We start from the raw sequence: 20,563 nt of genomic DNA, 5'->3' as shown, positions 1-20,563 counted from the left end.
CTTATTCAAGCCGTGATCTTGGCCAGATGCTGGAAAACCCAACAGATTATATCAATCTGGGGATGTGAAATAAAGACTTAGAGCTGTGTATAATCAGCAAATTCAAACAAACCTCATTATTTCCCCTTGAGACTCAAATATACATTCAAAAGGAGGCATGACAGAACGGGATCCTTCTGTATCTCACAAGGGAGAGCCCTCTAGCTGACTGATTGAATAATCTCCTAATCCTGTCTTCTGGGTCCTCCCTGTGAGAAAACAGCAGAGCAACTTAAATGCAACTCTGTGTCTCTCCAGCAGTGTCCACAGAACTGTCAACAATGCCTTGTGGTCAACAGCATCAAGGACTACCGACAGATCTAAAAGAATCAGTATGAGCCCCTCATATTTGTCCATCACTAGAAGATCATTAATTAGGGTGAACTGAATAGTCTGGGTTTCATACTGTCTAAAACTAGATTGAACTGGGGTCAACAAAATTTGTATAAATCAGATGTCACTGGACTTGCTTCACAACAATCTTCTCAGCTATCTTCCTTAAACAAGGAAAATTCAAGATCTGGTCATAGTTGCCAAGCTTGTCAATGTCTAGAGATGTTTTCTTAAGGAGGAGCCTACCAACTGTTCAGTTAGGTTGTTATTTTCAAAGGTGCCTAAGTGAGTTAGGTTCCTAGCTCCCATTGAAAATCATTTAGCTTTATGAAGACCAGATACCAGGAGATGAAGAAAAAGCAAAAGATACAAAGCTTCAAGGTTAGTAGCAAAATGTATTTCAGTTATCAAGACTTTTTATTATTCTAAATAGGATGGGGAGAAAATATGTATTAGCTACTCAGCCTCACTCCACACTTTGCTTGCTGCTGTCCAGCTCCTGACTAGAAATAATCAAGGTACAATCATGAGCAGTAAGGTCAATGGATAAAATAGGAAAGCAAACAATATTTTGAAAAGAAAATGAGGGAAACAATTGTGAAAGTACTAAAGAAACAATCACTAGTTTTATTTTTATTTTTATTTTTTTTTGGTAACTATACACTGTAAATTACTGTACCTGTAAGTTGTTGGACTGACATTTATTTTCCTAGGTATACTGCAAGACTCAAACTTGTTGGCAAGGGTTACATTGTTTCCAAAGAGACAATAACGTGGCATTTTAACCCCAACAACTCCAGCAAAGACGGACCCAGAATGGAGGCCAATACGCATCTTTAAATAAAATATATAAAACAATATTTGTTAGCTAAAATAGTTTAATCTGTTGAAATCAGTTCATTTTATTGGTTCCTCCTTAATTAGAATGATCATGAGGTGGGGGTCATCTCCTTTAGATGCACGTATTTAATTTTCATTAGCGGGAAGTAAACCTGCTCAGGGAGAGACTAAACTGCTTAATTTTACTGCCCATAAATATTAAACAGACATTCATTTGCTTACATAACTATGATCAAGTTGGTCTCTACAGCCCTACATTGATCTAGAAATGACATCAGGAGACACAATAACTCTCAGTTTACCTTCCTAGGTATTTAGAGGGAAGGGGAGTTATACAGTGGAAAGATGGGCTGGTGACATGGTTAAATAAATGTAAGAAGCATTGGGTTTTGTCTTAAGGTCAGAGTCTGAGCTCTAAAGAAGGAAAATTATGACAGATACACCATAGTTCCAGTGGTAGAAGTGGGCATACCTAGAATAAAGCCTGGTTCTAAGGTATGGCAATTGAGTAATTGAGCAAACAAGCAGGCTACCGAATGCATAGGTTGGTTGGAGTATGCAGAAGTCTCTTTTTCTGTAATTAGTATTAGGGTTTGCATAGTTTGCTTATTTGATATTGTTTTTTGTGTTCCTTCTGTTTTATTTGTTCTCCCTTTAATGGACCTCTTATGTGAACTATTCTCTTACACTTAGAGAGGGTCTCTCCAGAACAGTGTTTTGGCTCAGTGGTGGAACACTGGAGAAGCTTGCACTGCTACTACCTGTGCTATACCCATTCTTTTGCATCTCTACAACTCTCAATTCCACACCTTTAACAAGAGCTGAACTAATGTTCTGTATAGTTTTAAATAGAATAGCAGAGCACCCTGAAACAAAAACAACATCCACCATACAGCAGAGCCCACAGATGTCTGAGGTATGGACACTAATATAGCAGTCTAGCTTCAAATAAGAAATTTGCAGTCAGGCATCTTTTTTTCAGAAAATTTATTAAAAAAAAAATAGAATAACAAAGCTGAGACACAGTGCACAAAACAACCAATATTTCCATCAAGAGATCAAAAATGGAGGAAGCATCACTTTCATTTATAAAAAGCTTCCATTTGATGCTTGTAATTTCTTATGCAGTACACATTATTTTCTGCAAATCTTAAATGAATTTTATAAGTTTAATAGCATCTGTCTTTCAAAACTATGACATCAGCAATTGTGATGGAAATTGTAAACCTGTTCATTAAATACTGTTAAAATGTTTCCAGCATCTTTCTAATTACATTTTATATTTTTTTAATTTGTTGTGACTTATAATAAATAATGGGACCTGTTTATAACAGAAGGGTGATGTTCTTGCTGATAAAATGGGGAGTACATACCCATCTGAAAATAAATTTTCTTGGACTTCTATCTGAGCCACAAGAATTATTTTAACCCCAAAAGAGGGAATGTATTTAAAAACACATGAATAAAGATCCAAGGAAATATACTCAGAAAGAAAAAAAAATAATGACTAGGGTCTCAGAGGCCTATAGACTTAATAAAAAAAGGACCCAATCCAAAGGCCATTGAATTCAATAGAAAGACTTCCCTTGACATATGTATTTTGGATTAGTGCCATATTTAATACCTCCTGGTGAAACAGATAAAATGTTTAGTTGACTATTCCCTTTAATTCAAACATGCACAGGAGTAAATTCGTTCATACTAGTCCCATTTTTTTAATGAGACGAAAACCCATGCCTAAAATTAAGTACATGCTTTGTTAAACTGGGGCCTTAATGTATTGTAACCCCACCATAGCTGACTGAAGTTTTGTCCAAGTTGATATTAATGGTTTAACACAAAACTGGGATGGAAAAAACTGTCATGTTTTATACACTCTTGCAATAAGGATTATTGTTGTCCTTTTGGTGATTCATATTCACCCACTGCCTCAAAACAGACCCTTCCAAATGTAATTTTCCCAAGGATTTCATTTGAGAGAGAGAGGCTTAGTCTCCTAATTAAAGTACCATAGCAGAATATTGCACATCCAAGGCAACTTTATTGCTACAGAAACACTGAACAACAGTACAGTAATGTTCTGCGAATGATTTCAGAGAATTTCAGTCCTCCTAGTGGATTTTTAGAGTTTTGGTTTAATCTTTCCCTTCCTTACAGAACCCTAATCCCTAAAAGAATTAAAACTCTGGTCCTCTTGTCAGACCATTCCCACACTTTCTTTGTTTGTTACAATTATTAAACATTATGTAGGTGACATTTCATTGATGACAAAATAATAAACATTTCCACCCCAGCAAAAATATCTATGCATGAATATGTTTCTAATATATTTTCCTGACCTTGATAGGCTCTCCATGGGGAGACATCACCTCATCTGACAGCTCCATCATCTTCAGTGCCATCAATGCTATTTGAACAGCGTGTGTCTCGCTTTCTTTGTGTAAACCTCCGGCCACGCAATAAGCATCTCCAATGGTCTCCACCTAAACATATACATTTGTCTCTTACTGTCTATGCAGTATGAGATGAAGAAAACATATGGCATAGTTTTAAATGCTCTCAATAGGCCATGCCCTGCAGTTTTTACTCAGACAAAACTGCCACTGGATTCAATTGGAGTTTTATCTGCGGAAAGACTGAGTCCTAAAAGATAATTGGACCAAGTCCTGCAAAGAGCAATTGCAAAGACTGCCTTGCACTGGTGATGGCAATTGCTTTAATTATGCTAAAATACTTCCCCCCCTGCTGTGGGACTCTTGCACCTGCTTTGATCAAATGCTTACCCCAGATACACACCAGTGTACCTGAGAGCAGAATTTTAACCTAAGGCCTCTAACTTAAAGCAAATTTCCCACATGGTTGCACAATCAGCTGACTTTGTAGACAATCTCTGTTTCATTTTGTGACCTGTCAAACTATTATAGTTAAGGTCTGTGTCAAAATAATTTTTCAAATCCTATTATTCTCTATACCAGCTTAGTCTTCCTTTCCTTCCTTCCCCCGACTCCTCCTCCGACCCCCAAGATTGCCATAGAAATGCAATAAATTCTCTACCTTGTAGACATCTAGCTCTCCGCACTGGTAATCAAAGCGAGTATAGAGCTCATTAAGCATGGTGATAACCTGCATAGGTGAGCACTGGGCACAGATGGCAGTGAATCCTACAATGTCAGAGAAAAGCATTGTGACATTATTAAATTTCTTGGCTTGCACAACTTGTCCCTGCCACAGCTGCTGAGCAACCTCACCAGGAAAAATTGAGCACAAAAGATCTACAGTCTTCTTCTTCTCCTCTTCCAGAGCTTGGTGGGCCATCTCAAGAGTAGCTTTAAGCTTTCCTAATCTCTTCTTTAGTCCATCTTGAGCTCTGGCTTGTTCTCCTATCAAAACAACATCCCTCAGTGCATTATGAATTGGAATATCAGAAAGGTATAATCCACGTCCTGTAAAATCTTCTAATCTGTCCACACAGGGAGATCCCAAGAACAAGATGGCACTGGATTCAAAAATATAGATCATTTGGCCTTTAAGATCCATTACCTGAAACAATAAAAGAAAGAAGAGTCATCCACAATATTTCAGGAAGGGAAAGAATCAGGGCAAACAGTTAGGCTGTATCACACAAGGAACAGTTTGGTCCTATGGCCTTGTATTTTTAAAAAATAATTAAAGGGAAACATATGGTGCTGTGCTAAAGCTCCCTTAAAGCCATCCAGTGGACCCTGTCAATTACACTGGTCTACAATTTTTGAGAAGTCGTCTGCTTCAGAGATAAAATGTGCTATTTATTATGTATTTTGATGTGCTGAATTCAAATATGACAATTAAAACAACTGATTGGCTACTGTTTCTAAGATATTTAAGTTTTTACATTTTATGTCTATGTATATTGTATAGATAGTAGAGTTTTAATCATAAATTGTAAACCTAGGTCTTTTCATGTGTTTATGGTTGCTTTATATGATAATATTTCACCTGTCCTGTTTATGTAACACTTTAAAAATCAGCAAAAGGGTTATATAAATAAAATATGAAACAAAAGGCAAAAAACTATTCTGTACATAGTTTAGTCCTATTCAGTGTCTACTCGGCGCTTCTTGGCTTGTCTCTTGTATTCATTAAATGGAGCATCTCTTGTCACTGTCCAGCAATAGTCTGCAAGCATTGATGGGCTCCATTTGCCCTGATAGCGTTTCTCCATTGTTGCAATGTCCTGGTGAAATCGCTCGCCGTGCTCGTCTCTCACTGCTCCACAGTTCGGTGGAAAAAAATCTAGATGAGACTGCAAAAAATGTATCTTTAGTGACATGTTGCAACCAAGGCTTTGGATGCCTTGAGGAGGTTTTCCACCAACAACCTGTAGTTGTCTGCCTTGTTGTTTCCGAGAAAATTTATTGCCACTAACTGGAAGGCTTTCCATGCTGTCTTTTCCTTGCCATGCAGTGCATGGTCAAATGCATCATCTCGAAGAAGTGCACGAATCTGAGGACCAACAAAGACACCTTCCTTTATCTTAGCTTCACTTAACCTTGGAAATTTTCCATGGAGGTACTTGAAAGCTGCTTGTGTTTTGTCAATGGCCTTGACAAAGTTCTTCATCAGATCCAGCTTGATGTGTAAGAGTGGTAACAAAATCTTCCTTGATTCAACAAGTGGTGGATGCTGAACACTTTTCCTCCCAGGCTCCAATGACTGTTGGAGTGGCCAATCTTTCTTGATGTAGTGAGAATCTCTTGCACGACTATGCCATTCGCAGAGAAAACAGCAGTACTTTGTGTATCCAGTCTGCAGACCAAGCAAGAGAGCAACAACCTTCAAATCGCCACAAAGCTGCCACTGATGTTGGTCATAGTTTATGCACCTCAACAGTTGTTTCATGTTGTCATAGGTTTCCTTCATATGGACTGCATGACCAACTGGAATTGATGGCAAAACATTGCCATTATGCAGTAAAACAGCTTTAAGACTCGTCTTCGATAAATCAATGAACAGTCTCCACTCATCTGGATCGTGAACGATGTTGAGGGCTGCCATCACACCATCGATGTTGTTGCAGACTACAAGATCACCTTCCATGAAAAAGAATGGGACAAGATCCTTTTGATGGTCACGGAACATGGAAACCCTACCATCACCTGCCAGGAGATTCCACTGCTGTAGTCTGGAGCCCAACAGCTCTGGCTTACTCTTGAGTAGTTCCAAATCCCTGACAAGGTCATTCAGTTCACCTTGTGTTATGAGGTGTGGTTCAGAGGAGGAGGATGGGAGAAAATGTGGGTCCTGTGACATTGATGGTTCAGGACCAGACGTTTCATCCTCTTCCTCTTCCTACTCAAGTGAGAATGATTCTGGTGCATCAGGAACCGGCAGTCCTTCTCCGTTGGGTACTGGGCGTATAGCTGATGGAATGTTTGGATAATGCCCAGTCCACTTTTTCTTCTTTCACACACCTTTCCCAACTGGAGGCACCATGCAGAAGTAACAAGTGCTGGTATGATCTGTTGGCTCTCTCCAAATCATTGGCACTGCAAAAGGCATAGATTTCCTTTTCCTGTTCAACCACTGGCCAAGATTTGTTGCACAAGTGTTGCAGCATATGTATGGGGCCCACCTCTTGTCCTGATCTCCAATTTTGCAGCCAAAATAAAGGTGATAGGCTTTCTTAACCATAGTGGTTATACTGCACTTTTGTGATGCAAAAGTCACTTCACCACAAACATAGCAGAAGTTATCTGCACTGTTCACACAAGTACGAGGCATCTCTGCTCACTTTGGCTAAACAGAAATGTGTCCCTTTGCAAAATCAAACACTGACAAATAAGAGAGCACGACACTGTATGATTTCTTGAGCTGATATAGGGCAATTTGTTCAGCAGAGTGTTGTAAGCTTTGTTATGATTGCATCATCCATGACTTCTAGGAATAACATGATGCAATTCATATCATGTATGACACAATACCAGCTTCAGATTGCATCATTTATTGTTTTGCCTAAAAAGCAAGTACTGTCCAAACCCAGTCATAGATTTATTCATAGATCCAGTCAAAGACGTATTTTAGTCATTTCTGGTTTAAATTGAGATCCCTTCCCTTTATAACTCACTTATCCTCCGCCATTCCCAAGTCAAGGGTCGTATATATTGACCCAATAGCATATCTTGAAAACCAGAGCCAATCAACAATTTTAAGCATCATTTTCGTTCTCAGTGACCCAGAATTAGTAAAGTTTGACTACATTTATTTCAGAAGTATTTTGGCTGTAGAGCAGTGTTATCAGAACTACTGTTGGCCTCCTAGGTGCTAGGGTAAAGCAGTACTTACTGATAAATGCCTACTTCTGATATCGTATCAGTAAGTGTCAGTGTATACTGGGGAGAAACCAATAGCCCAGAGCATAATTTTGTGCATTTTTGGTGTGCATTTGTTGATCAGAAACCTATAGATTTGAGGTAACAATTACATTATCTGTTTCATTCACCAACTTATTAATGTTTGTCTGTGTGTCTGAAGGAAGAGGGGTGGGAATCCGCTTCTATTTCAATAGAGGAACTTAACAAACTAGCACAATTTAAAAATAAATAGGCATCAGTAACACGAGCATCATGTTTTAATTATCCACTAAAGAAAGCAAAACGTTTTGCATTAACTATTTTCGTTTGTTCCCTTTCACACCTAATCACATAGTATGTGAAGGTATTGCATAGCTTTCAATAACATTGCTTTTATGCTCTAATAAATTTGTTAGTCTCTAAGGTGCCACAAGTACTCCTGTTCTTCTTATTGCTTTTATAGGCAAATTTTCAAAGAGCAGACTCCCTATGCTGTTTGTAAATGGACATTTGCATCTGTATGTACCTGCAAAGGCAAATGTATCTTTTGAAGGCACAAACGAATACACACACTTTTGGAATCTGTCATCTCTTGGGAGTCTTTGAGATACTGCCTAACATGGCTGCTACTCTGAAACCTGCCTATTCCTGTATTTGAGCCACCGGTAAGAGAAATGAACCTTAGATAAACTCACTAAAGCAGCATTGTCATTTTCCCCCACTTTAAGGTAAAAATTTACTAAAACCTGTAATACATAGGGTTCTTGAGATGGTGGGGCTGAATGGCTCAGCTACTCATTAATGGGGTTAGGAGCCCATCACATATAAGTCATAAGTTTGAACTGAGCACAGGCCAAAAGCTGCTGTCTGAGCTACAGTGTCTCAGCCTGTTTGCCAGTGATGCAGTGTCCACAGCACTAAATAAATAAATATATCACTAATTGGCATCCATGATGACACTGTCAGCAAAGGTATCAAAGGCTGAATGAACCTGAAGAGTGAACTATCCTCTCACCCTCTCCAGATCAGGGATAAGGCAGACTAGCAGGGCACTGTGGTAAAGCTTTCACTGCCACTTTCTCTGCCTCTGTTCTGCAGCTGCTCTGTCACTAAGTGCATGCAACTATCTCCAAAGGGACAGTGCTTCCTTGGCTTTACTTTTCATCTCAACAATCAACTGTTACATTTTCTTAACATAAACAAATATAGGGCCAAATCTTGCAGTTCTTATTCAGATTAAATTCCTAGGGAAGTTAAAGAGTTTTGAGTGAGTAAAAGCTTCAGGATTTGGCCTACATTTTGTTACACAACCTTCTGTATCTGACTAGAGGTGAAAGTCTAGTCTCCTGTTTCCTGGAGATACTCAAGTTTTGAAAATATTGTTATTATAATCATTATTTTGTAGTATTAGCTATTGGGAGGCAGAAAATCTAAGATTACAGACTGTGCCTTCTTTATAGTGGCTATTGATTTATAACCCTACCTCCAATAAAGAAAAGCAAAGCAAATAAATGCTTCACAGAAATAATGCTTATGCATCAGTTCTTACCCTTGATGACTTCTTAACAGCATTGTCCCATCTCTTCACTCGTACGATAAACTGCATATTGAGCATTGTCATGATCCCACTAAATGTGCAGTTTATTCTCGGGGTAAGAATTTCAAAATACTCCTCAAAGTTAGGATTTGCTAGAAATTCTCTCCTGTTCAAAAGTCTCCTTATCCCATTGCCAACTTGTAGAACAGCCATATCCTTGTCAAACATTAAATGAAATGGGAAAGTTTTACAGAAGAGAGAGGCGGAAATCACAAGAGAGGACTGTGGTTTACATGGAGATAAGGAAGGTCTTGTGCTTTTGACTAGTACAGAGTACAACAAATATGGCTGGTTAATAAACTCTGTGCAGTCATTACGAAAGCAGGAGGGCATCAGCATCACTTCCACTTCGGTTTCATACAAAATATGAGCTGCTGCCTTAATAATGCCAGGCAGAATGAGACTAGTTGTTTTCTTAGGAAAGAAACAGTACACGTTTAAGAAATCTTGATCTTTTTCCAGGCATAATATGGAGGCTTCCTCAAGTTTGCTCTTTTTGTCTGCTTCTTGGCAATGCCCACTCTGCTTCAGAAGAGTATTGAAACTGTTCAAGAAGTCCTTAAGGGTTCCTCCGACAACTCCTAAGATGTGTTCATCCTCTTCATAACATATTTTGAATAGCTCTTCACCAAGAGATTCCTTTACAGTTTCAACTGGAACACCTACAAATGTAGACCCACATTTCAGTTAATCACTTTGAGTTTCAATCGTTTTTTTAGCCCCAGCACTAACTCATACCCTTCTAGCATTCTACACTTCCCCATCCCAGCACAGCCTTCAAAAGAGACTCTGGGTTAGAAGTAACTTAATTAAGTCATAATATCTAGTGACTGGGAAACACAGAGTCTGGGTAGAACTTGCACCCTAAGCTCTTGTTTTCTCCTTATATAATCTTCCTTACCAAATACAAGATTTGTCTCAGCTAAACATCTTCTGCCCAGGAATGCTGAATTGGACTCCTCAAAACTTTGCCAGTGTCATTCCTAATCAGTTAGTAGGTCTTGCTATTGAAGGACACAAGACTCCACCTTCCCTCCAGAGATGCAGAAAGAGCCACTCTTGATGGGAGCACTCTTGGCTTCAGGAATTAAAGCATATTTTGGCACAGTACTTACCTCTAGGTCAATAAGCTAGTCCTATATACAGCACAGCTAAAAATAAGACAGGGACTGTTCATGTTAGAAAAGAGATGACTAAAGGGGATATGACAGAGGTCTATAAAATCATGAATGGTGTGGAGAAAGTGAATATGGGAGCGTTATTTACCCTTTAACGTAACACAAGAACCAGGGGTCACCTGATGAAATTAATGGGCTGGCAAATAAACAGAAGTACTTCTTCACACAACCCATAGCCAACCTGTGGAACTCATTGCCAAAGGATGTTGTGAAGGCCAAAAGTATAACTGGGTTAAAAAAAGAATTAGATAAATTCATGGTGGATAGGTCCATCAATGGCTATTAGTCAAGCTGGTTAGAGAAGCAACCCAATGCTCTGAGTGTCCCTAAACCTGTGACAGCTAGAGGCTGGGACTGGATAACAGGAATTAAAATTACCCTGTTCTGTTAATTCCCTCTGAAGCATCTGGCACTGGCCACAGTCTAAAGACAGGATACTGGGCTAGATGGACCATTAGTCTGACCAATATAGCTGTTCTTATGAGTTTCATGTTTTAGATCAAACTTGATCTGTTCTCCTCAGTCTGCAGTAGGCTGCTAGTTATTTAGAGGGTAGTACAGGTTCAAACAAATCTGGATTTCAATCTCAATTGAAAATGTTTGACCAGCCATATCTGTAACCCACTGGTGAGTATGTGTAAAATGTCCCACTCTGATATGAGTCTGTTACAGCCCTACATAAAGAGCTTTAGCTCAAGTTGTACAACTCATGCTTTTTAGCTCTTTTAGCGTTTAGTCCCCAGTTCAATCCCTGATGTGTCAGCCAAGATTAGTGATTACTTAATATTATTTAATGGTGTCATATTACCTGCTGCATTTGCATGATCAGTGACTATTTTTTCAAAATCTTCTCTCTCCCCGTACTTCCTGCAAAGACCATAAAAATGTAAGTTTAAAAAAATTATCTGCAAAATCAACAATAAAACTTAATGAAGATCACATTGCAATGAAAAAAAGACTAGGAAAGTAACATAAAATATCTTCCCCATGCATGCTGTGTAAAAATTGGCTCTGTTGATAAATATGCAAATTTTCATTTAGTCAGAAATGGGCCTTGGTACAATATTACATTATCCTGTAAACTTATGATATATTAATGTTTTAAGTGGTGTGATCTTGAATTAAATGGTAAGAAATATAGATCAAATGCTATGGACCTTAACTGATTGAAATTCTCATTGACTTCAGCATTTGGCTTATGGTGACATTTTCTACTTACCTGTACTAGTATTCTATAATCTATATTATAATCAGGCATTTATTGAAATTATGCATTTCTCTGAATTAATTTACATTAAAAATGCATGTTAGAAAATATTTCTATTTTACTGATAAATATCAGGGGTAACTCCACTGATCTCAAAATTAATTAGTTCAGTGGAGTTGCTCCAGATTTGCACAAGACAAGAATTAGGCCCACTGAATTCTCTTGAGGTAATCAGGATTCACTGACAAATTCTGAGCTAAACTAAGGATTATCCTTACCTTGATTTAACCAATACATCTTGAAGACATTGTACATATACTGTTCCCTACATTCTGAATCTGAAATACCTGGAAAAATACATATCACCATAGTACTGTAAGTGTCTACATTCTTCATTATCATCCGGATTTTCAATAGCTTATTTTTTTTCTCTTTCAGACTAACATTCTAAAAGGAATATAAAATTAAAGATCAAGAAAAAAATAATCCCCATTGATGAACCATTCAGGAAGCCGCAATTAACATATACTATTCGATTAGTTAATTTTGGATTAGTCAGTGTTTGTAAAGTACTTTTAAAATGTAAAATATTATTTATGTGCTACATAGGAATTGTATATTGTTGTTAGTAGCAATATTTTCCCCTAATTCAGTATTGTTTTCTCCTGCAGATACAAACAATAAACACTTAGGCCAACATTTTCAAAAATATCCACTAATTCAGGAGGTGATGCTTTTTGAATGCGCAATTTGAGATACCTTGAGGGGCCTCATTTTTTAGAGATGCTGAGCACAGTTAGCTCCCATTGACTTTGACTGAGGGTATGTCTACACTGCAGTTAAACACTTGCAGCTGACTCGTGTCAGCTGACTTGGGCTAGGGGCTGTTTAATTGCAGTGTAGGCATTTAGGCTCATGCTAGAGCCCAGGTTCTGGTACCCTCTGCCTCTAGCCAGAACCCAAACAAACATCTACACTGCACATATCTGCTGCAGCCTCTGTTAGTTGGGCTCCTATAAACACTCCTGCCTACCTACCCAAGGGGTGGTCCTTGCACCAATGTTGTTGAATTAGCCCAGGGATTGGCAACCTTTGGCACACAGCCCATCAGAGAAATCTGCTGGCGGGCTGGGATGGTTTGTTTACCTGCAGCGTCTGCAGGTTTGGCCGATCACAGCTCCCACTGGCCGCGGCCAGCACATCCCTCGGCCCACGCCACTTCCCGCAGCCCCCATTGGCCTGGAACGGTGAACCACGGCCAGTGGGAGCTGCGATCGGCCAAACCTGCGGACACTGCAGGTAAACAAACCATCCTGGCCCACCAGCGGATTTCCCTGACAGGCCATGTGCCAAAGGTTGCCAATCCCTGAATTAGCCCCTTAGTTATTTAAGTCAGACAACACCTCTATAAGTATTTTTAAATAAACTGTTGCACAGAGAAATTAAGTGACATGAACAAGGCCACACATCAAATCAGTGGTGGAACTGAAAACAGATCTCAGGAATCCTGATACCCAGTCACCTTCACTAACCACTCCTTTCCGTTCTCCTTTACCAAGTGTTATTTTCACAAACACATTAAACGTACCTGTTTTCTTTTATTTTGTTCTTTGCTAATGTTCTCTGAAGTGCAAGGTGTAACCTTTCAAACTGGAAATGAGAAGAGATAAGTTGATTAAAATGTCAGTTGCTTAAAATTGTAGCTGAGTCCTGGCCTGACATGAGCAATTAACACTTGGCTGGAGGTTTCATTTCTTGGAAGACAGAATGGGAGGTAAACAGACCATTAGGTTGAAAACCATAGAATGTCTGAGTCAGCTAAGACAAGAAGGAGAACACTCAGAGAACCATTCACTAGGAATGTAGACATGAGATAAGGAATAGGTCGAGCATGTACAATTCAGGGACAGAGCAGATTTAAATTTTATTAGAGAATATTTAAAAATAAACACGGTACAAACGATTCAAGGAGTCAGTTGTCAGTTATTGGGGGGATCATACAGAGTATGGGGGGATGTTTGTTATATTGGGGTTGACAGCACACATAGTAAATACGAACTGTAGAGTCCCCAATTGGGGGGGAGGGCGGTGGGCGAAATAAAGACAGTTAATAATCGGTGAGGGTCAATCATTCACACATGGGGCACAAATAGTCATGGGCACAAGTAGGTGGGTTGGATGGTGGAGATGGGGCGACCCTCACGGGGTGGGATCCAGGGGAAAGAAGCCCTGCAGGGTCGGGGGGGTTGATAGGTCCCATCCCCCTTGCGGGCGGGTGAGGTCTCCCCGGCTCACTCCTTGGCATTGACGGTGGCCGGTGAGGTTGGGTGGGTTCAGGGCTCAAGAGATGAGGCCCATTGGGGGGTGGGGGGTAGATAGGCCACTTCCCTTTTGCCAGTGGGCAGGGTCCCCTTGGCACACACTCGTTGTCGGCGGTGGTCGATGGGGTTGGGCAGGTTCAGGGCTGGGGCGAGGGGGAAGTATGGGACCCCTCCCCCTTCCAAGTGGGCAAGGTCTCCCTGGAAGCGGTCAGTGGGGTTGGGTGGGAAGGGGCCCAGGGTGCTACACTGGGAATTTTTCCTGCAAAGTAATCAAGTCAATCCAAAAATGTGTGATGTAAGGTATAGTAAATGCAGTGAGATGTGTAAATGTATGTAAAGGGAGAGAGTTTCTATATAACTTTGGAGCTTTGATTTACCCTGCATTCCCACCCCCCCAGGTTTGAGTTGGATCAACTCAGCATAGTGTTGCTGTATGCCAAATAAAGGCACCTCAGTGACAAAATCTGGAGTTGAACTGAATTTTTTGGATCCCAGAGAACTGGATGAAGTGTTCTGGGTAAGCTGAGTGGAAAAGGTCTCAGAGGAATCCAACAAAAATGTAATAAAGAGAGTTATATTATTATAAAATGGCTTTATTTGCTTTTTAAGAATTAATATCCCCTTTCAAAGAGTGAAAGTCATTAGAAAAGCATAAAATATCAATTTTTAGAGATTAGTTTATGTTGGTATCTTGAGTTCCAGTAACAGTCTAATCAAGTTCTCTGTGTCAATGTGCCACTATGGTGCTGTATTCTAAATACGGTGATGTGGCTTTACGTCCCTGTTGCTAGATGCTGATAAGGAAAACACCGTTTCTAAAATGTAGCTTTTGACATAATCAGCTCTACTTTCTATTGCCATAAATTAAAAATGAAAAAGACTAAACACCATAGAACAAAACTGCCATAAGAAATGTGTCTGTAAGAATAAGAAAAATAATCATAGAATCATAGAAGATTAGGGTTGGAAGAGACCTCCGGAGGTCATCTAGTCCAACCCTCTGCTCAAAGCAGGACCAAACCCCAACTAAATCATCCCAGCCAGGGCTTTGTCAAGCTGGGCCTTAAAAACCTCTAAGGATGGAGATTCCACCACCTCCCTAAGTAACCCATTCCAGTGTTTCATCACCCTTCTAGTGAAATAGTGTTTCCTAATATCCAACCTAAACCTCCCCCACTGCAACTTGAGACGATTGCTCCTTGTTCTGTCATCTGCCACCACTGAGAACAGCCGAGCTCCATCCTCTTTCAAAACCCCCTTCAGGTAGTTGAAGGCTGCTATCAAATCCCCGCTCACTCTTCTCTTCTGCTGACTACATAAGCCCTGTTCCCTCAGCCTCTCCTCATAAGTCATGTGCCCCAGCCCCCTAATCATTTTTGTTGCCCTCCACTAGACTCTCTCCAATTTGTCCACATCCTTTCTGTAGTTGGGGGGGGGAGGGACAAAACTGGATGCAATACTCCAGATGTGGCCTCACCAGTGTCGAATAGAGGGGAATAATCACTTCCCTTGATTTGCTGGCAATGCTCCTACTAATGCAATGTTGCAGTTAACTTTCTCCTAAAAAACTAATTATATTTCTTATACATCCCACACTGAAGGACAACAGATAATGCTTCTCTTAAGCAATAACATTTCTACGGGCATTAAGTGCTGCAATTTTTTTCCTGGCAATTTTAGGAAGTCATGTTGAAGGGGTCAAGATGAAAAGTCATAAAATACAGTTTCCAAAATAAGCACCAACCAGTGCCTCAAGTAACCGCTACACCCATTTTTGTGATGATAAAATACATGAGAAAAGAGAATAGTTTTTAATATAGGAATTCCCATAACCCCAAAGTGACTCTGCCCATCTAAAAAAGGCATCCTAAGGGTGAAATTCTGGTTACTTAAAGAGCCAGGTAAAAAGACTTGGTAAGAATGACCGACTAGGGTGCCTGGAGGATATAATCCAACCCCCCTCTCCAGCTCACACTTGCACATCCACTCTGTAGTTCCTACTCCAGCCACCAATCTGGAACACAGGCCACAGCTCTCTGCACACACCTTATATATGGCTCTGGACCAGTGAATCTGCCCTGTGACTGGATCTATTGACCATGACCCAGCACCACCCAAAACCCACACCTCCATGGTCCAGCACAGAAAACTGCCAGGGAGCATGCTATACTCTCATTTCAGGGTCCCAGTGTGCAGACTCTCTTTGATCTGGCCTGTCTACCCCCAGTGGAAATGTATCAATTCCACTGTAATTTCTACTTTGTATGCTTCCAGAAGACAGGCCAGGAAGGAAGGATACTCTGCCAGAAAAACAAATATCATAAGGAAGGCAAATAGTTTGGTTTTCAAATAAACCCAAAAGTGAACAACTGTTCTACCTCATTTAATCAAGATGTAATTCACTCGAACATATCAACAGGAACAGATTGTGGAGGGCCATCCAACTCCTTACTCAACTCCAAGTATTCTACTGTATCACTCCAAAAAAAAAAAAAATCTAAACAAGCAAGGAAGCAAAAAACCCACATGTGTTCTCTTGTATCTTGAGCCTAATGAAAAGTTATTTTGGGCCATATTGTGCCCTTGATTCCTACGCATAAGTCTCACTGACATCAATGGAAGCGACACGCTCTGATCAGGGACACAATCTGGCACTTTGCTTTGAAGTTTTCAAATTGAAAAAAGGGTGACATAAGTCACTGTTAGGCAGGGCACCACAAGGTAATCTAGTAAGAAATAAGCTTTTAAACAAACTTAAATCCATCTTGAAGGGAGGATGACTGGGAAAACAGGCTCTGATCCTGCAGCTGATAGGATGAAAACAGACTGCTGTGACTGCACAGAGCTCCACTGATTTCAACAACTGTTAACTCCTGTTGTAGTGACCTTGGGTTAGGTCCTTTGCTGGTGCACATGGTCACAGCATCAGTGGAGTTGCATCCTTTTATACCTGATGAGGATCTGGACTATGGTCTTTCTATATGGAAGAGCTGTGTACACTTACATCATTCTCCAAATAGCAAATGAGAGAGAATTAGCAGCAGCCAATTAAAATTAAAATTAGCCAAACAAAATATGCTTGGGTCACAGACACTATTTTAACAAATGAGTGTGGTGGGAACACTGCAAAAAGGCACTGTGGCCAATACATTTGCCTACAGAATTTAATTTTCTCTGAATTTACAACTGACTGTTTTAAGTGATGGCTGTCTTTCATATTAGTGCACAAGGCAAAAGGTAGAAGAAAAAAAAAAGAGAGAGTCTATTAAAAATTGATAGGCTGAGTTTAAGAAATCGAAGAGTTGTGAAAACAGACATGCAAATAGAATGAACAACATTCCATCGCTTGCAGAAATGTGTGCTGAATGTCACCAGCCAAGCTAACATAGATACTGAGCACATTAACAATTGAAAACTTATTTCCCCCCATTAAGAATTCATGACAACCAACTTGACCACTGATCACCAACTCCCCATCCACTAGTAGGTCCCAGCATGCACTATGCACATGACATCACACCTATCATGGAACTCAGCCTAAGCCAGACAATTGGACTATGTTTATGCTGCAGCTGGCAGTGCGTCTCCCAGCCTGAGTAGACAGACATGCTGTAGCTCTCCTCAAGCTAGTATGCTAAAAATAGAAGTGTGGTTGCCGGGGCATAGGTGGTGGCTCAGGATAGCCACTTGAGTCCATGCCCACCCAACCCCCTGGGTCCAATCTTGGGTGACTAGCTCAAGCTGACACCTATGCTGCAACACCTACGCAAGCTAGCACAAGCCTGTCTATATGGACTGGCAGTCTCCCTCCCATCTGCAGTGTACACATACCCTTGCAGGTCAAGCAGATGCTTTCTAAAATCTGTTTGGTGCAGGTTCACATAGCTTCTTTCACTGAGTAAAACCCTCAGTTCTCACTACTATTGAAATCAATGGAGTTTGCCTGTGCATGGACCTCACTATTTGGGCAATGTTTAATTATTTATTTTTAGTGTTTAAATAAACTACTATCAATACTTTTTGAAACTGATATTGTGCATGCGGAATGTGGCACCTGACTGTTCAGCTAGTTTGAGCAGGGCATGTGAATCTTCTATTTCCTTTTGCACTAGGCCTCAAGTTGCACCTCTAAAAATATGTCTTTACTATTTCTGCATGTCACTATTATTTGTATTATTAATTTAGCACAGACATTTTGTTCAGTGCAATACAGTAGGAAATGCTTCAAGCAGTTGAAAGCTAGGTGAGGTAACCCTTAATGAGGTGAGTAGGCCCACTGACTTCAATACTGCACGTAGGTGTCCTGTTGACTTCAGAAGGTCTACTTATATGAGTAAGCATTACAGGTTTGGGCCCTAAATCAAACACAAACAATACAGTTTAAACAAGCAATATGCCAGAAGGGCCTTCAGTATAGAAGCAGTATGGAAATAGCTATTTTGCATTTTTATTAAAAGGATTTACCTATCTGTAGTGGATTATGTGTATGGATTTGCAGAAGAAATGTATTTTTAAGGAGTGATTTAAATGAAGTGATGGAGGATGATTAATGTAAATGGAGAAGGGAGGCCTTTGAAGAGTATTGAGCAGCATGGAAGAAGGGATGAAGCGAAAGAGGCACAACTATTCAAAATGGATTTTGGCACAATTATATCCAGCAGTAGTTGGAGAATGAAGAAATGAGAGCAGAGATGTAGGCAAGGACAGAGCTTTGCAAGGCCTTGAAGGAAGAACAAGGAGCTTGAACTTGATTCAAGGACTTACATATACTTCAATGCTTATTTAAAATGCATTCTTTAAATGTTTATCCCTAATGCTCTAATAAAATATCATCATCAGTACACTGTAATCATTTACCTCAGGAAAGAGCAGTTTACAGATGCTTTCAGCTAAAGTGTGCAGATACACTCTGCTTCTACTGGTTTTCCTCTTTGGAAGGGTCCCATGAGTGTCTTTTTCACTGACTTCTTTGCAGATGGGCAAAGCTGCTCTAGAACTATTTGGCACTTCTGCACATTCCTCCTCATGTTCATCAGATATATGACTTTGGGTCAGTAAGGAGAAAGGACATTCCCCAGTGATCTTCAAGTCTTTCAGTTTGGTACAGAACATACTGTACAAAGTCTCTCTGTCTATTGAGATTAAGAGTACTTTGCTTTGTGTTTAATTCTCTTCTGCTGACTAACAGTAGAAGCCAGAACAGTAGATGAAGGCAATTGCTGTGGAAGATATGTCGTTATAAATCACTGCAGGAACAGATGTAGCTTTATAACCCTACAAAACAAGAGGAAAGAAAAAAAGAGAATCAAAACATGAAAGAATGATAGTGTACACTAATTTAGTTTCCCTTATGGCTACGGAAATGTCAAGTTATGGTGAGGTCAGCCTTACCATAACCCGGAGGCTCTGACCCAAGAAAGAACTTAAGCACATGCCTAACTTTAAGCACATGAATAATCTCATTGACTTCAACTACTCATGTACTTAAAGTTATGTGCATGTTGGATTGGGGCCCTGGTAGCTAATGCAGAAACATATTTTATCTGAACTGTAACTGTGATCAAGTTGAAGAATTAGGTCTCTGTTGAAAAAAACAAACAAAGACACACTGACAACAGTCAGAAAACATATTTCATTCCTGTTAAAAAAAACTACCTGAAGTGGAACAATGGGATTTGTTTTTACTAACGTGGGAATTTAAGCCTCAGTGCTCTTGATACTCACAGTATCACATTCATAGTTGGTGCAAGTATGACTGAGTTGGATGTACTTGCACTTCTGGAATGTAATACCATGGATGTCAAAATCCAGCCCCTCAGCTCAGGGCTGTTGTCCTGGCCATGCATGTAGAAAGGCAAGCTGCAATAGATGTGGTTTAATTAGGCTGCAACTGTATTCACTTAACACATCTGGGAATACGCAGCAATAAATTGTACATTGCTGGTCATCTTTCTTTCCTTAATCATTTGGGAGGGCTGCCATCAGTTCTCCCCATTTCCAGTCTGGTCCAAGCCTGTTGCTGGGACCCCACCATCCTCCCCTCATCTGAGAATTAAAGGTGGGTGGGAAAAGGGTGGATTTGTCTCCCATGGAACCAGATTTTAGAAGCCCCAACCCTCCTTTTCCCAGCTTCCTTAAAACTACTTCCAACTCCTGTTTATCAGTCAACTATATCCTCTTTGTAACAAGTATATGCCACACCTGTTACCTCCTAAATTGCGATATCTTGACTTAACCTCCAGACTTGGGGCAGGGATAATTATTGACTGGGATAGACAAAATTCAAAAAGTTAAAGCTTTATAAACCATTAAAACACAAATTTTCAACATCAGGTGTCAAAATATAGAAAGTAAATATCAAGTAAATATCCAGAAATCAACAAATTATGCCAGTTTTTACTATTTGTTTTAGTCTATTTATAATAAGCCTAATTCAAAAGTCAAAATCACATGATTTTGAATCTAAAAAGTTCTCAAGCAGCATTCTTCTTTCTTTGCCTATCTGTAAACTCTGATTATCATCAATGGAAATATTTTTTCATCCGATTCTCTATGTATGGTGAAATCAACATTTACCGACATTTAACCCTCCCCTTGGAGGGGAGGGATAGCTCGGTGGTTTGAGCATTGGCCTCCTAAACCCAGGGTTGTGAGCTCAACCCTCAAGGGGGCCATTTAGGAATCTGGGGCAAAAATCTGTCTGAGGATTGGTCCTGCTC

At 39.9% G+C, this 20,563-nt stretch overlaps 1 protein-coding gene across 10 annotated transcripts in view; it reads right to left on the bottom strand.

The window, feature by feature from the left end:
* Nucleotides 1–20,563, bottom strand: part of GUCY1A1 (guanylate cyclase 1 soluble subunit alpha 1) — a 47,586-nt gene that overhangs the window by 2,520 nt on the left and 24,503 nt on the right. For 7 of the 10 annotated variants that reach the window (XM_034772904.1, XM_034772908.1, XM_034772902.1 and 4 more), the window contains 7 exons: nucleotides 18,702–19,118; nucleotides 13,112–13,173; nucleotides 11,125–11,183; nucleotides 9,091–9,800; nucleotides 4,267–4,752; nucleotides 3,552–3,695; nucleotides 1,052–1,206 (listed from right to left, as the gene is read on the bottom strand). In XM_034772904.1, the coding sequence (XP_034628795.1) occupies nucleotides 1,052–1,206; nucleotides 3,552–3,695; nucleotides 4,267–4,752; nucleotides 9,091–9,800; nucleotides 11,125–11,183; nucleotides 13,112–13,173; nucleotides 18,702–18,956 (1,871 nt within the window). In that variant the 5' untranslated portion in view covers nucleotides 18,957–19,118. Of the gene's footprint in view, nucleotides 1–1,051; nucleotides 1,207–3,551; nucleotides 3,724–4,266; nucleotides 4,753–9,090; nucleotides 9,801–11,124; nucleotides 11,184–13,111; nucleotides 13,174–18,701; nucleotides 19,119–19,568; nucleotides 19,745–20,563 lie in introns of those variants that run through there. The other 3 variants (XM_034772910.1, XM_034772909.1, XM_034772911.1) reach the window with 3 other exon arrangements.

This window comes from Trachemys scripta, chromosome 5, assembly GCF_013100865.1.
Source record: "Trachemys scripta elegans isolate TJP31775 chromosome 5, CAS_Tse_1.0, whole genome shotgun sequence".
Taxonomy (NCBI): Eukaryota; Metazoa; Chordata; order Testudines; family Emydidae; genus Trachemys; species Trachemys scripta.
Note: the sequence above shows the minus strand (reverse complement) of the source record. Positions and strands in the feature narration are given on the sequence as shown.